This window comes from Natrix helvetica (genome assembly GCF_964273705.1).
Source record: "Natrix helvetica genome assembly, chromosome: 1".
NCBI lineage: Eukaryota > Metazoa > Chordata > Lepidosauria > Squamata > Natricidae > Natrix > Natrix helvetica.
The window spans coordinates 77,664,469-77,681,955 of NC_138548.1; the positions used below are offsets into that span (position 1 = coordinate 77,664,469).

At 34.3% G+C, this 17,487-nt stretch overlaps 1 protein-coding gene across 10 annotated transcripts in view; it reads right to left on the reverse strand.

Moving 5' to 3' along the window:
• Positions 1–6,421: 6,421 nt before the first annotated feature.
• The window catches only part of GPHN (gephyrin), a 234,562-nt gene continuing 223,496 nt past the window's right edge, over positions 6,422–17,487 (reverse strand). For all 10 annotated transcript variants that reach the window (XM_081937713.1, XM_081937720.1, XM_081937719.1 and 7 more), the window contains 6 exons: positions 17,282–17,369; positions 16,117–16,190; positions 12,165–12,229; positions 11,542–11,645; positions 10,248–10,344; positions 6,422–7,424 (listed from right to left, as the gene is read on the reverse strand). In XM_081937713.1, coding sequence (XP_081793839.1) covers positions 7,291–7,424; positions 10,248–10,344; positions 11,542–11,645; positions 12,165–12,229; positions 16,117–16,190; positions 17,282–17,369 — 562 coding nt within the window. In that variant the 3' untranslated portion in view covers positions 6,422–7,290. The remainder of the gene's footprint in view (positions 7,425–10,247; positions 10,345–11,541; positions 11,646–12,164; positions 12,230–16,116; positions 16,191–17,281; positions 17,370–17,487) is intronic.

Genomic DNA, 17,487 nt, shown 5'->3' on the forward strand with positions numbered 1-17,487 from the left:
ATGGTGAAATTCAAAATTTTTAACTAACGGGTCTGTGGGCTTCGCTTGATGGGCATGGCAGGGGAAGGATACTGCCAAATCTCCATTCCCACCCCCTCCAGGGGAAAGATACTGCAAAGTCTCCATTCCCACTCCACTCAAGGGGAAGGATATTGCAAAATCTCCACTCCCATCCCACTCTGCAACCAGCCAGAGGTGGTATTTGCCAGTTCTCTGAACTATTCAAAATTTCCGCTACTGGTTTTCCAGAACCTGTCAGAACTTGCTGAATTTCACCCCTGATTTAATACTAATTCTTTATACATTCTGTTTCAGAACATACACATTTAGTTCAGAGTGAAATACGTTGAAGAGCAGAATGAACCAAAATATCGACATTATCAGTTGTTTTTGATAAATGCTAGAAATGAAGAAAATAAATACTGAAATCCTTGAGACAGCACATAATGTGGTCAGTAACGCATAATAAGCATTATCCCTGCACGTTATCATACTTGGATTGCATTGTGGAATTCTTAGAAGTATACCAAATCCATTGCACAGTTCAGAAATTATTACCAGATACAATTCAATAAAATGATCTGAATAGGGATGTGAGAAAGAGCAGCTGAGGACATTTAATCTCTGGACTATCTTCAGTGTTGAAGATTACAGGCAACTTATCTTGGCCCAAACTGATGATAGTATTATTTAGTGGCAACCTTTTAATGATTAATGGTGAAGAACACAATGAAAAATTGTGTATCTTACCAAGTCATTCAGGGTTCTAAGTCCTAAATATGCTTGTAGAATTAAAATAGCTTGTATTCAAGCTATTTTGTTAAAGACGGACCATAATCAAAAATCTAAAAGTTCACAATATTAAGATTAACAACATTTAGAATGTGTCATAGTAAAATTATTCAATATACAACAAAATTCTTACATAAAACTGTATAGGTTGTCTGCATGTTCCTGGATTTTTCTCTGGACAGGAGCAAACAGTGGATACAAGGAAAAAAAGATTTGAAAAATAAACCAACCTATCCAGTCCCAGCATGTTCTGAGACAATAATGCCTTATTAGCATATTTGTGTCAGACAAAGGAATCACTACAATGTTTGCTTAACCTTTTCATGGTGAGAGAAGCAAGTGTTTTCTCCAAGAATCATAGCAAAAATTAAGTTCCTGAGTATGTTTGGAAAGGTAAACATTTCTGTGTACTAGGCACAGAGTCAGCATCATTTGGCTGGGTAAACTGCAGCCCCCCCCCAAAAGTATCTTTAAAAGCAAATCTGTAAAGTAACAAAGCAGTTTGGTTCTTATTAAATTCATGCTATATAAAAATAGCTTGTTAGATATTAAAATGCATGCTCGAAAAACAGTCTGCTGTAATTGTGTGTTCATCACATCCTTAATTTCAGACTTTCTATTTTCAATAGAAAGTTAGCTCAATTGTTTTTTTAATATGATTTTGTTAAGGATAGTTAAGATTTCCTAGATGAGCACAGAGTATATAGTAATTATAGTGAGTTGTGGGGTGGTCGGTATTGTCCAGAATTCCTAGTAGTGTCTTCCAATCCCAGATCGCTACTGCAAGTTTTTGCAAGAGCTCTGTGGTTTCATTGATGTAAAATATAACTTTACAATTCTTCAACAACACAGCTAATGGAAAATGTCTTGTTCTTGTAAGAAAGTTTCTTGTTCTTGTAAGAAAGACTTAGGTGAGAAATAAAAAAAAACCCTGATTATATCTTCAGTTAGCGTGAATTCCTGGGGAGAGTGGCAAGCAAAAGAGCAGCAGAAACATTAAGATGGTTTTCTGAAGGAATCTCATTGAGGGAACTTCAGTTTGCAGGTCGCAGATTGGCTGCTTGGAGTACATATATTGCTAATTTCTGTTCTTCAATCTCACCTCCTCCACCATCCAATCCTGCAAATAATAGTAATTTCATTTAAACAGAGTTGCTTACTCTGCTTTTCCCCAGTGCTATTGTTTGCTTCCACCTAACAGCACAACTGTTGGTGTGAAAATGGGAGTGGACAGTGACATTCAGTACAATCTTCATCCTGTATCTTATGGATAACATACTACTTCCATCCAGCCATTTCAAGTGTTATAGAATTGACAAGATAATTTGTATTGTTGACTCTTCACGTTTCCTTTTCAATGGTTAAAAAAATATGTCTCTTGCAAATATTGATAGTTATTGATTATATCCAAAAGTTGTAGCTCTAAAAGTAAGCCAATGGTTCTAAAAGTTTGCAGTCCCAGCTTCCTTTCCATCTTTCATTATTTTCCAAGACCCCAAAGCACTGCATAGAATACATCTACTTTTTAAAAAATCTGTTGTTCTTCTTTTCTATTTGTCTTAGAAAGGTTGCGCTAATAATTCTGATTCAAAGTTGTACAGATTAATATGTTGGATCTCATGAGTGCTACTTTGTTTCTTTAGGTAAAAGGTGAATGAGAGCTATGCTGACCGAAATTCAAAATTCATGACTAAATGGTTTTCTTGGTGCAAAAAAAGCTCCAAATGAAGGAAATTTCCCACAAAGCATAGATGACTAACTTTGGTCATGTTTGCCTGGACTTACAACCTCCTCATTTTTCAGAGGAAAGTAGCAATAGTTAGCTTTGTAAATCATTGGCATTCAGGTGTGATGATGGAAGTCAGAATTGATGGAGGAGGACACTGTTCTGCACATTAATATTGGAGGTGTTATACTCATCAAAACTATAGAAGATTAGTGAATATGATCCATAACAAAGAGAAGTGAAATCTTTAATCTCATCAAGAAATAAAATAAAGATTTCAAAGGCAGAATTTAATCACGTTTATAACACATCTTTTAATATTCCATTCAAGATTATGCGTTTTCTTAAGAATAAATGGCTAAGAGCTTGGCTTTCAAATGCAATCAGCCACATTCTATTTTCACTTTTCTCTGACAGATGAGTTGAAGAGTTTATTATGTTAGTAATTTTCACAAAGAGCACTAAACCACTTTCAGATGATAATTTTCAGTTCTAGTCAGTTCCCATAAGGGTTGAACTGGTGACATATGAAAGACTGGCATATAATAGCAAAATTCTTGCCATCCAGTTATCTGAAAATGAAGTATTACTTCTTTTAAATATGACATAAAGGATGACAAAATTTAATATCCTTTTGCAAGAGAAAATGAGAAATATAATTGTTATAATAATGCCTTAGAAATAGGTCTGGGGAAAAAAGTGATTATTCATTCTGTTCACACACAACATATTTATTTTTTCATACATAGGTGACTTCTTTGATCTAGAAAGGATTTTGATACCAACTGATCCATACACAGAGAGAAGGCAGAGTTAAATTTCAGAACTGAACAAGGGATGCTGAAAAAGAACTCTTAAGAGAATGTAAAGACAAAAAAAATGTATGAAAGGACATGTTAGAATTACATTATATTATTTAAAACAATAACAATATACTTTATTACCCTAATAGCACATCATCTAGAAAATGGGTGGAGGACCAATGGTTCCCTACATATTGGACTACCATTCTGTTAAAATTGAACTATTATCAAAGTGTACAAAGGATAGCAGTATTTGAACATTAGTTATATAGTAGTCCTTGATGTATGACTAATTGAGCCCAGAATTGCGGTTGTGAATTTTTGTGATTATAAGTCAAGGCATCATGTGATTGGACTTGATTTCCCCCTCCACTTTTTTTGTGGCAGTTGTTAAGCAAATTCCACAGTCATTAAGTGAATGCCATAGTCATTAAGCAAATCAGCTGTCCCCAATACTTCCAGCAACCATTTTGCTGGAAATTGGAAGTGAATGCCCAAAACCAGCCAAAAAATTACAACAAATTTCAGTAACGTGGTCATGGGATGCTGCAAACAGCTGTAAAGATGAGTCAGTTACCAAATACCCAAAACGTGTTCACATGACTGATGGTAGTCTTGATGGTGGTGATGCAGCTATTGTAACTGAACAATTGTTAATTGACCAGTTGTAAGTCAAGGACTAGAATAGCAATAGCACTATACCGCTTAATAGTGCTTTTACAGCCCTCTCTAAGCGGTTTACAGAGTCAGCATATGGCCCCCAACAGTCTGGGTCCTCATTTTATCCACCTCGGAAAGATGGAAGGCTGAGTCAACTTTGAGCCGGTGAGAATCGAACTGCCAAACTGCAGTAGCCCACAATACTGCATTCTTAATCACTGTGCCACTTTGTATGTACTACCTATATTGACCTGTAGCTATTAAGAAATAACAAAGTCTTTCAGGACCATTAGCTTGTTTGGCATCTGGACCTTCTGCAAACTATTGTTTTCTTCCAGAAATAATTTCTCTTGCTTGATTATATCAGTATTTCTTAACCTCTGTAACTTCAAGATGAGTTAACTTCAACTCACAGAAGTATCCAGCCAGAATAGATTATTATCAGCTAACTATTTTGCTCCTCTCCCTCAATGTTACATCTTTCCTTCCATTCATATACAGTGTTTCCCTATATAGTTTCTCTGTATAATTTCTTTGTATGGAGTAATTGGCCAGTACATAGCTCAACATTATTTCATCAAATTTTTACTATTTTTTGATTTTCCTGATGGCAGTTGAAATATCAAAGCTAATGTGAAGTTAATAAATAGTTGTTTAATATAATTAAGATATTAGTGATAGATGTCTCAAAGGTACTGTTTTTTTTTTAAAGGCAACTGGACTGTTTTTCGTTGAGCAAGGAGAAGACGTTTTGCTTCTCATTCAAGAAGCTTCATCAATTGTGACTGTGTGGTGGGGGGGGGGATGGAAGGATAGCTTCTGACAGGATGGTAGGGCGGAGTGGAAGGATTACAGTCATCTGGTCATTAGCACTCTCTCTGAGAGCCGTTGAGCTACTTGGGAGTTTATCTTTGCTGTGAATATGTTCCCTTAGAACACAATACTCTATATATCTATTCAGAAGTGAAGGAAAGGTTAAAAAAACTGCAGAGAAAGTATAACTGTAGAATATAGATATAAGGTGAAATATAAGCTAAGTTTCAGAGAAGAGATATTAGTAAGCATAAGGAAGAGACCTGTCAACAGGTATAGAATAGCAAAAAACTTACTTTAGCACAGGAAACAGTGAATGAACATGACAGTGTTGGCAAATAATCTTAGAACACTGAAGTGTGAGAACTACAAAATACAAACAGAAAGGAATTTTTGATGGAGAGCAGAAATTTATAGATATACACAGGAAAAAATCAGACTCAGCAGTATCGATGACTGCCCAAAGAATCAATCTGGATTAAAGCCATTTGTAAAATAAGATTTTTGAAATACAAAATGAGATTAAATAGTGATTTCTTTCCAAGAGTTATACAATATCTTTGTGCTATTATCAACAAGTTGTGATATTATCTTCATTCGTAAAAAGATGTTTTACCTAATTTAAACAAAAATGAAAAGCAATGCATTTTCTCTAAATCTGCATTTTTTGTAAGTGTCCTAAGAAAGCACACTTTTATTTCTAATCTGGTTATGATGTTCAGTGAAGAGGGCAGATAAATCAAAGGAGTTATTAGAGGGCAATTATCTAACTCTAACTATTGACATTAAGCTAAACAGTGTTAAACTTTCATTACTCTACTTATTATTCTTCTAGATAAGAAATATTCACAGTCATTGCTTGGCTTATTCCCAAATGGAAATAGGAATGCGGTCAGTCATGAAGTGCCATGGTCAATATCAAATCAGTTTTAAGTTCTACATTCTACATTGCATAGTATTTCTACCAGCCTTAATTCTAGTCTAGAATAAAATGTATTTCTCATTTCACCAGATTTTTACAGCTTATTAGCAACAAATGTTAAGGCAAACTATAATTTATGTACCTCTTTATGGAATTTTAAAAAACAAGTGTCTTAAGCAGTCATGAGAGCAATAATGCTATATGGGGGGAAGACCTAAACTCAAAATATTTTTTCACTATGCAGCATCCTGAAAGCAATCTTGCAGGTTATCTCATTAGTTATTCATACTGAATTTATTTCCTTCACTTCTTACTTAACACCTAGAAGTGTCACATTATGCAAATGACTATGGGTCAATTATACTTAACTGCAATAGTGTTCCTGAGGCATATAATTTTTAAAACATAGAAATATTCCATACAGTTGTTAAACATTTTCGTTCACTTATGTCAGTTTCTTAGATGATTTACATCCTATATTTTAAGTTAATCGGTATTGGTGATGTTCATAAATTGTACTGTTAAAGTATCTTCCAAGAATTGGAGTTTTAATATTACTCAAAAAAATAACACAACCTTATTAAAACCTTTTAAATTCAAATTTTATGCATCAGCAATTTTTCCTTTCCAATATATTTGTGCTCATTTAATTTTTGAACCCTGTGTCCTTTCCCCAAGACTGAAAACAGGCTTAACACAATCACCTTTTAAATAATGATTCAGGATTTTTTTTTATTCATTTAAATTTCAGTATCATTACAGAAAATGTTATGGTACAGAGTTGTTTAACATTAGTTTTTATTTCTTATTTAATTTCCACATGAATGCTGGTAACACTAATATCTGTACAAGATCAGTCTTTGATTTTTTTTTAAAGATTTTAATTCTGTACATTTTAAATGTATTGGTTAAAAAGGCTGTCAGCACTTAAGGAAGCAATTTTTGTTTTGTTTGTTTGTTTAAACAAAAGGTATCCAGTTACTGCCCAATAGTACTGAGCTGGGTGGCTGCTGGGATGACAGGTATCCCTGAACGCGCAGCAAGGAGGAAAACCTTGGGGCTTGATCGGGTTCCCAGGGCAGCCACTCTGCTTTTGGCACTGTGCACATCAACACGAGATACGATAAAGAACAAGCAGAAGCTCTCGGTGAAGCAGTTATGAAGCATACTAATAAGGGAAAATCCAAGTGTTGTCTACACTAGTATAAATAAGCAGACAGCCTTGTTTTAAGAGCATAAGTAGTTGAATCTTAAAGATGAGAAAAAACACAAGTTCTGCAGGCACCTACCGCTGTCTACTAAAAGCTACTGCTATTGGAACTAGCATTGAACACACAAAGCAATTGCAAGAAATGAAAAAGTTGCTTTGATATAATCAGAATAAATTCTTTTAAGATTTGTTTTTGAAGTTTTTTTTAAAAGGTATTTATTTAAATCCATTTGAAATATAGTTCAAGGTGTTTATACTGATCAACTTTTATCCAATTCAGAAAAACTAGCTGTGCCGTTGCATATTACAGGATACAGTCAATGATATGTGGACATGCATCAAAACTTTTCTCCTGCTGGTAACATCATAGTCTTCCAATGACCATGACGTCAACCACCTCTCCCTTATGAAGTTCCACATACTGCTCTGTCTTTGGAGGTAGCATCAACAGTCCATTGGCACTGCGCATACTCATCAGACGACTGCTCATCTGATTCCCTATGGAAAGCAAAAAAAAAAAAAAATCATTAGCAGGGCAAAAGCTATAGAACAAGAAATGAATGGTCAGCCTTCCCCCATAATTCTTACAGTGCAATATTAATTTTCATTATCAAATAGCCTTATAATATGGGGTTGAACTATCCCAATATTTCTTTCATAAAAAAAAGTCTTTTTAATCTTAATGGTTTTATCATCTGAGAATTGCATACTGGCCATCGATATGATAAACCCAGAAGTTAATAGGGCCAAACTACAAACCACCTTTTCAAAGAAGTCTTCTGCAATAAAGCAAATGGCTTAAAAAGTACCAATTGTGGTTAACACAGTCCTGTATTACTACAACTCTACTGCTGCAGCATGGAGTTTATTGGGGATCAGATAAGTATTCTTTCTCATTACGGCTGCTTAGATTTGATAGGAAACCAAAGCACAGTGCTTAACATCAGAACTACTTCTCTCCTTTTAGGGATATGCAATTTTTAAAAATTTTGTAAGCAGCCTACAGATGTTACTGGTAGCCACTGAGAAGCTTACATTATTTTATTTTGGTAACCCAACCTGGATTAGGTTTCATGATTTAGTCTATTGAAAGCTAAACTGATACTTATCTCTTCACCTTGTGGTAATACATTCAAAGGATTAATTATTAATTATTATATTACAGAATTTAAAACCAGATGGTGAATAATAATACTGAAAGTTGTTATAATAAAATGAATGGAATGACATTTCTAAAATAATACTATCACAATAAACTTCTTGGAACATAAATCAACATTTAGATATTTATCTGATTTATTTCTAGGATGCACTGGTGGTAATCTGACTTTTGCATTGGGCAACACATGTCCAGTTTGTCAAGGCGCAGCTCTTCTCTTTTCGCAATACAGTAATGTTACTGCAAAATCATCTCTTCATCATTTTCAATTAAAGACTTTTCAGCTAGGCTTTTCTCTTTGAGAGACACTTGGAAAAATAAGGAAGCAAAACATGATTAAACCATTTTTCTTTTACATGGGAATATAGGAAACTTGTTTATTGGATCAGACCCTTGGTCTGTCTTGTCTAATGCTGTCAATGCTAATGCATTTTTCTAGAATATTATGAGGATTCTTTTCAATTAATGGCAGGTGATGCTGGGATTGAATCTGAGAACTTTTGCAAAATGTGTGTGTTCTACGCTAAACCACACATCCTTTAAGTACAAACTCATTTAAAAGTATTCAAGGGCTGATGGTTAAAGTGCCGTTTTCTTAACATAAATGATCCATTACAGTAATTATAATTTCATATGCCCCTAACAAGACTACTGAAACAGCTTTCCAGAGAAGAACTAGCAACAATCTTTTTGACTGCAAAACAGATTCCATAAATGCACAAAGAATAATTTATTATGTTTTATGGTGGAGGCCTAATTAAAGCTTTAAAAGGTTTACTGCAATGTTTGAGACTTTTAGTCCTTCTGAAGAATCTTCTAACATAAATATGGGTGGAGAAGGTTAATATTGACAGTAAGTCTGGCAATGTGAACATGCACACATTACATTGTTCTTACTTGAAGTTGCATTCTATACATACAAACATACATACATGTATATTTCTAGTGTATATAAATTAAAAACTGACTGTGTCTTATTTTCTTTTGGTCCCCGAAATAAATGCTTGGCCTTATTTTTGGGGAGGTCTTATTATTTTTGAGGTGCAGGAGGCGAGAGCGTGGTCACCTCATGGCTGCTGCTGTGTTGCAATATTTTCGGGGAGGACTTGTTTGAGCGCACATGCTCAAAAGCCCGATTGGGCTTATTATCTGGGGAAGTCTTATTTTCAGGGAAACAGGGTAGCATTTTTATTTCAGAGGGGGAATTTTGGGTGAGGGTGTTAAATAGGAAGTTATGACAGCTATGAAGTCAACCACTTGAAACTATTTCTGCGAGATTCTTACTGTATGGTAAAGCTGTGCAAATCATTCAATGAGGTGCTTTGCTTGTGGAAAAAATGTTCCCCTGCATCTACTACCTAACCCTGTAAAGTAGCCAGGCTCAACTTTTGACTGCCTGTAGGATAGTCTCAAGGAATGGATACAGAAAGATGTTTTCTTCAGAAGCTAAGGGTCTTGATGAATTATTTGCAATACCTACTAATAGTGATTGGAAAAGGAAAATATGGGATATAATAATATAATTGAAGGGTTTGCACCACTCCTCACAGCAAGTTAAGCTTGTTTTAGTTTTCAAAATGAACATTTTCTCCAAGTAAATAATCCAGATGCAAAATTAAAATACCCATTTCATTCCCTAGCCAGACATCTGGTTCATGAATTTTCGTATCAGGAAGCACCAATTTTGTTAATTACTTAGTACTTAAAGGAAATGATGTTTCTGACAGTCAAATAAATCTTTCAATTTTATATATGTAAATAAAATATGTTCTCCTCTCCCCACCTAGATATTTTCTATATACAATGAAATATTTGATGTCAAGACTTCAAAAGGCAAATAGAAGACACTAGATCTAAGTTGCATCAAGCATACAGTATAATTATATATGCATGTAATGGAGACTGAAACAATCAGAAGATGTTCGTGCTTCTTGCTTATTTTATAACTGGGTGAGATTCATGAGCCTAATTTGAAGCACAAAAGGATAAAGGTTGGAGAGGGGAATTCCTTAATAGTTACATGTTTTGTTTATGGTTTTAAATATTGCATGCTATTCAAAATTAGAGAAAATACCAATCATTGTGTTTCATTACATTTCATGTTTCAAACTTGTGAACTCGACAAAAACTGCCAAAAGCAGAAAGAGATTGTAAGCACTAACCTGTACTTTGTGCCCAAGGCAGTGGTTCTTGGTGATGCCAAGTCAGTATGCACCGATGGTATTCTGGACGAGGGTCCAATTTTACATCACATGATAACTGTATAAAACACACAAATTGAATATAATGACATTAAGAAATTTAAAATGCCCCTCTCCAAGGGCACATATTTAGCTCACAGATGCAAATAACGTGTATGAAATAAAAGAGATTAATTTGATTGGAGTAGACCAAATACATGTATGTTGGTTTTGCCCCAAACTTCACTCTTAGTATCTCTATGAATTTATCCTATCATACGTCCTTGCCCTTTCCCCAAACAATATTGTTGCCAAAGCAACTTTTGACATTATAAGCTAAGGAAGGTTTGAGATAGAAAGGCAATGGAATAGATGCATTTACATTTAAAAAGGTCTTAAATATTTACCTATGATCAGTAAAAAAAGCTATGCAATCTGAAATAGTACATTAAACTGATAACTGTAAAATACAGAAAAAAGGAATTTAGGAAGATTATAAGGCACTGGAATAAATGAATAGTTTTTCTGTCTCATTAAAAATCTGTATTTTTTTGGGTGAAATTTGGATTTGTAGTAACTGTATAAATCTTTATAAACTAAGTTCAAATTGCAATGCTATTATCACTTTGCAAACTAAATATTTTTATACTACAGATTCCTGTAAAGAAAGTTAGATAGGCCATAGGTTTTAAAAGGGTTGTTGGGGAGGAAACAGCTGCCCATTACTGACATTCTTTGGGCAAGAGATGTTCAGGGATGAGCTGTTCTTTGCTTTTTATCAGCTGTTCCAGGCCCACAGGGACTTTAATCTTCCTCTTGGCCTAAAGAGAGAAGATTAGGACAGGCAGGAAGGGACTCTTACTTTAAGTCTATGTAAAATTCACTAATGCCTTATGTGGACTTGAAAATGGTATCTAATAATGATTTGAAGGTGTAGAGATTAGCTGCATGACCAAGACTTTTAACTGAGCATCTTTCCTTAGAGGCAAATTTTTTATCCTATCCTTATTTTACTGACAAAATAGAAGCATCCACATTTCATTAAAAATAATACAAAAACCAATAGTAAGATCAATGGTTTACTGATCAAATACTGTCTACTCTCAATAGTTATGATTCATCTTAAATGCCTTTCTGTAGTGCTTTCTCTTTTTACAATACCTCACCTGAATTCTTTGAACTCTAGGCTATTTTAAGGTTATTTCTTCAGCTCTGAGATACTAGTGCAACTAAGCAGAGTACCTCAAAAACTCACCTTTCATTTGAAAACTCTTACCCTGGCTTTTATAATAGTTGGACGAGGATCCAGAATTCCTTGCATCTTCCTCAGTGCTGGGACAACAAAAAGATTGCAGGTAACAACTGCGGACACAGGGTTCCCTAAAGATTAAGAAACAGTTGTTTGATAAATTACTTGAGAATTGTTTCAAGAATAAGAACATTTGTTACTTTTGAAAGAAATTGTGCTTTGTAGCAAGAGTCTTTTCAAACCGTTTTTAAAGGAATATTTGATGAATTGAAGAGCAAGAATGATTAATAGCAGTCGATTAAAAAAAACTTGATTCAGAAAATACAATACAATACAGTAATACAATTCAATAGTAGAGTTGGAAGGGACCTTGGAGGTCTTCTAGTCCAACCCCCTGCCTAGGCAGGAAACCCTATACCGTTTCAGACAAATAGCTATCCAACATCTTCTTAAAGACTTCCAGTGTTGGGGCATTCACAAAAATAAAAAATAAGACCATTGTGATTGTTACATGTGGAAGATATAATGATACACAGCATGACTAAGATATTTGCAGTTAAGGAACATGACGATTTGCACAACATTTGGTTTAAAATTTATTTGGTATGGATGAACATAAATGAAAAGATTTATAATTTAATATATCTTACCTGGGAGCGCGAAGATGATTTTTCTTACCCCGTCAATATCCAAGGTTGCAAAGGTTGTAGGTAACCTAGGAAGTGATGCCAATTGTTAAAATTATGAACTAAATCCTTAATTATAAAATTTGTCAATAACTAAATATTTTTATTGCCTCATTTCTGCTATCTTCAACATTCTTGGAAAATGCAATGATTCTCATAAAATACTACACAGGAAATAAAAATGTGAATTAATAGTATTTCACATGGAATTCAAAATTCCATCATTTTTCCCATTAGAAAGCCAGAGTTTAGCTAATAAATCCCACCAAATTAGCAATATCTTGTTAATTGCATGACTGATTTTTTTCAACATGAATTCATCTTTGTTATATTAAATTGTATATCGAGATAACTATTTTCATTTGTAACCCAATTATATACCAGATGATTAAAGTGTATTAATAATAATGTTCCAAATAGCTTGTTTGCTACATCCTCCAACTTCACTTTCCAATGTTTAAGAATTACGCTCCATTGTTCAATGAGATGCAATTAACATTCCAAAGATGAAGCACTTTCAAAGTATTTTACCTTTTTAAAAATAAAAATGAAGTGCAGCTGTATAATTTGGAAATAAATCAATGGGATGAACTCACAAAAACAATTTACTGCAAAGGGATTTAGTTTTCAGTGGTTTTCGTATGTACAATTAAGAGAGAGATTTATTATAGATCAAAAAGTAATTGGAACTGAAAAACAAAAGGAATTTGAAAATGAATTGTGTACACACAAACATGTGATTGTTAAAATGTATAAACTTTTGCTGAGGTTTGAAGCAAAAGAACAAATTCAAGAATGCACGATAAAATGGGCTAAGAATTCTGGTTTGGACTAATGGGAGAGAACGTGGTGGAAAGAACTGAAATCCAAATGGTGTTACAATTTAAGAGAGAATTTTTACAAAATGATGCACTGTTGGGATATGACATCAGAAAAATAACTAAGATGTATAAAGGTACTTCTTATCAATGCTGCAACTGTGGAAAACATAAAGGATCTTTTTACCATGCATGGTGGACGCGTGAAAAAGCAAAAAGGTATTGGATACTAATACATATAATGATACAAAGAATTCTAAAGATTAACCATTCAGATAAAATAAGAAATATTAGTACTGGGACTTATAATAATTAATTAGAAAACATCTATGGAGGATTGGCTTTGCATATAGTAATTGTAATAAAAATACTACATGCACAAAGATGGAAAAATACTGAAACATCCACATACTGAAACCCCATACATCCCTGCGACCAATCTGCTCTCACAGAGAGGGACTCCTCCGGGTACCTTCCGCTAAGCAATGTGGGCGGGCGGTGCCCAGGAGTAGGGCCTTCTCTGTGATGGGCCCAACCCTCTGGAACGACCTCCCCCCCGATATTAGAACTACCGTTGACCTCCGCTCCTTCCGTAAGAAACTCAAGACCCACCTGTTCCGACTAGCCGGCCTGGCCCATTTGTAATCATAAGTAACATCTATTACTCACCTTCCTGGATGGCTTTTTAAATTTTAAATTTTGGGGTTTTAAATTGGTTTTTAGATTGTTTTAACTATTAATTAGTTTGGGTTAATATACAGACTGTATGTTTACGTTGTTTGTCTGGGTTTTCGTGTGCTTTGTTGTCTTTATATATGCGTTGTCTGTACACCGCCCCGAGTGCCTGCGGGGAGAGGGGGCGGTTTATAAATGTAATAAACTCAAACTCAAACTCAAACTCAATGGAGGAATGGACTGTAAATAGGATAGAATGGTAACATTGACCTGTTTGATCTGGGGTAAGTTAGCAAATACTTTAATTAAAGACTGGACATTTTTTTATGGATGTTTTGGTGTAAATGAAAATAAATGAACTGGTGATTTATGGATCTGCTGATTAAAAAGGGTTGATTATGGGAAAAAAGAATAATGATGAAATTTTAATGAAGAAGAGTATACGTTTGCAACTGCTGCACAGAAGATCAAAAGCCATTTCTTTATCTATTTTGTATTTCTTTTTACACTTATCTTATTTTTTCACTTCAGTAAAATTATTTTTAAAAAAGTAAATAAGTTAATGGGAGCATCTTACTCTGTGTACATGATTAAGATAACAGCCTGACTTCCTAAGTTGCAATCATGTGGTTAATGGAAAAGTGAAACCAAGATCTTCCTGCCCACTTTAAGGAAACAAGACCACCATACCAGCTATCTTTTGAGAGGCCAGAGACATGTGGATTCTTACATCAAACATTAATATGAACTCTGAATAATGGCAGTTTGTTTTGGATTAGTATGTTTAGCATTTGGATATTTAATATATGAGAACACTATATGAAAAAATGCTACCTGTTGAAATTAATTACAGTAGTGTATAATTTCAACAGGTAGCAATATGGCTCTGCTTACTTTATGTATTTATTTATTCAATTTCTATAACCACCCATCTTAATCAATGACTATTTTAGTGGCATCCATTCATTTTCTCCTCTATATTATTAAAGTTTGTTTTATTTAGTGGTTTCCAGTCATCACTGAATGTGTGTTAGCACTAGTAAATGAAGTTATAAAAATATTTGAGGAATCCCTGAAATGTCAATTTATATAAATTAGTACATCATAATACTTGATAAGCCTGAATGAGTAAGAAAAATAGGGGAAGAGAGAGAAGCTGGAGGTAATGTTGCAAGAGGACGAGAAGAAAATATCTTTTCCCACAACTAAACAGGTTATTATATTTAAAACAAATATGCAATGCAAAGCATACTTTGAAAAGAAAAGAAAATGATATCTTTGCACCACTGTGTAGCTCTAAAATGCTCTATTTTTGGGCTGAGGCTACAAGTATTTGCTCTAATTTAAGAACACAAAACCCTTATATTTAGGTAAGATCATCATTCCTCCCAAGGGTGTGCAGTCCAGACATTTTCATATCATCAATCATCTGAATGTTTTAATGAAGGGAAAGAGTGGGGGAGTCAAGTCCTTCCTGCTTCTTGTTTTGTTAAATAAATCTGATTCCAGATTGAAGTTTGTTTCTCCCATGATAAATTTTGAGCTTCCTTTGCTCCTTTCAGTTTTTCCTATTGCTGTCATCTGACATAGGCCAGAACCACCTTGATAAACTTTCGGTATTTACAATATTTACTTAAAAGGAAGACAACTCTGAATTTAAAATGATCCCGCAAAGAAAAAGATACCAAAAAAATTTACAAACATAAGCACACATCATGTATGTATAGTGTGTATGTGTATTTACCTTAACTGAATCATTGCTCATTAAAATGAATTGCCTATAAAAATATCCTGTTTACAAAGCTGACTTATCCCTGTCTGCGTATACCAATCATTCTCTCAATTAAACAATTCCCAATTGTCAGTTGCAAGGAAACAAATAAATGCATCTCTTCCCACTGCTTTCTTTTGGCGTGAACAGCAAAAAAGAAGCAAAACAGGCTGTATAGAACATAGAAACAGAAATGAATGAAAAAAAGAGGATTGGGGCACAAAATTAAATGAAGATGAACTGGGAAAGACTGAGAAAGCCTTGTTGAGGTATTAAAAATGCTGAGCAGGCAGGAAGCCCTCTCAAACAATCTAAGTTAACATTCAAAAGCATCCATGCTTTTTAACAAGGAGATCCTATCTGACTGGTGCTACTTCTTCATTCTTTTGTTTTCAACAGGTTCTTCTATCTTAACAGGAGACGTAGAATTTTCTTCTTCTGCACCATTTACAGTGAATTATATGAAGATATCTTACTAGTAATTAGCATGATTATTTAGCAGCACTTGTAGTGGAATAATTTTGGAGAATAAAGTGGCAATGTAATATTTCTTATTAGAACTTGGTTTCTTGGGTTATTAGGCAAGGCATTAAGCTCTCAATACTGTCCAGATTATATGCAAGGTTAATGCTACATAAGAAATATTACTTACCCTGGCTTCATAAAAACCCTGCCAAAATGTATCTGGGCATGAAGATCAATATCCAGCACCTGTTTAAGATAGTCCTATTTGGAAAAAAAGAACCAAAAGGGGATTGTAAGGTATTAATTAAGATATTTGTAAGATGAACCATCATCCAGTCCTAGAAGCTAAGGAGGCATAGATCAAAGACATAGATAATATATTTGTTTCAAGAATAGGCAACCAGAATTTGCAGGCTAAGATAATGTACTTGTAAATTCAAATTTCAAACCATCTATGCAAAAAACCACATCAAACATCTAATAAATGCTGTTTTCCCTACAGTTTGAGAGAGGGCAAAGTATCATAAAGTTTTTTTTAATTAAAAAAAAACCCAACCTCACCAACTTCCCAATTTTGGTTCTCATTCCACTCAAGACTTCTTTGAACCCTACCAACAGATTATTCAAATCCTTGCAAATCTTGGCAAAAAGAGATTGCGCACCCTAGTTTATTGAATTTGTATATAATTTCCTCCTCAAATGGTGTTAAATGATGTCAATATAAATGTCTCCATATAACAACATAATAAAACTGGTAACAACATGAAAGGGCAGCACAAAAGTGTAATTTTGCATAGACGATAGAATGCTATTGTTCCTTTATTAAGAGGAGTATCAACAGCTCAGATGTTTCAGAACTGATTAGTATATCTGAGTCTTTTTTTATTTTTGAGGTTTATCCAACATATTATTCCTCTAACAACAAATGACAGGTAACATCACGATCCAGAGCATTTAGACTTTGCACAGATGTTGATAGTGTTTGAAGCAGGAAAGACTGCTTTGAATTTGGCATTACCAGCACTCTGTACCTGCCAGATGCTCCTTAAAGAAGCCACATCTTTCCCAAAGCTTGTAGATATTTCTATGGGCTCAGAAAAGTTTGCATTTGAGATAAGGAGATGGCAATAAGCTGTTCTGTAAGGAGAATCAATGACAAGACAAAGGGTACTCATGCTGAATACTGGCAGCGCTACAAGATTGCTCTCTTTTTGATGGCCTTAATATCAGGTCCTTAAGTTCAGTGCCTGAAGATTTCCCTCTATTACTTATTTCTAAAAGAGTTTTCATCCCACTACTTTATTTTAAACTTAAACCATCTGCTTTGATCCAATACCATCCACCACACATACCTTTTCTCCCATTGACACCCCCCCTGATGTGATGATGACATCAGCACGGCTGATTCCTTCATTCAAGGCGTTAAGTAAATCATCTGGGCTGTAGAATGACAATATGAAAATAGATTAATGGTAACATATGTGTAGATTTTTATGTACTTCAAAGGAAGAAATACAAAAAGTTACAACTTTTATTTTCATCAGCAGGAAGACTATAA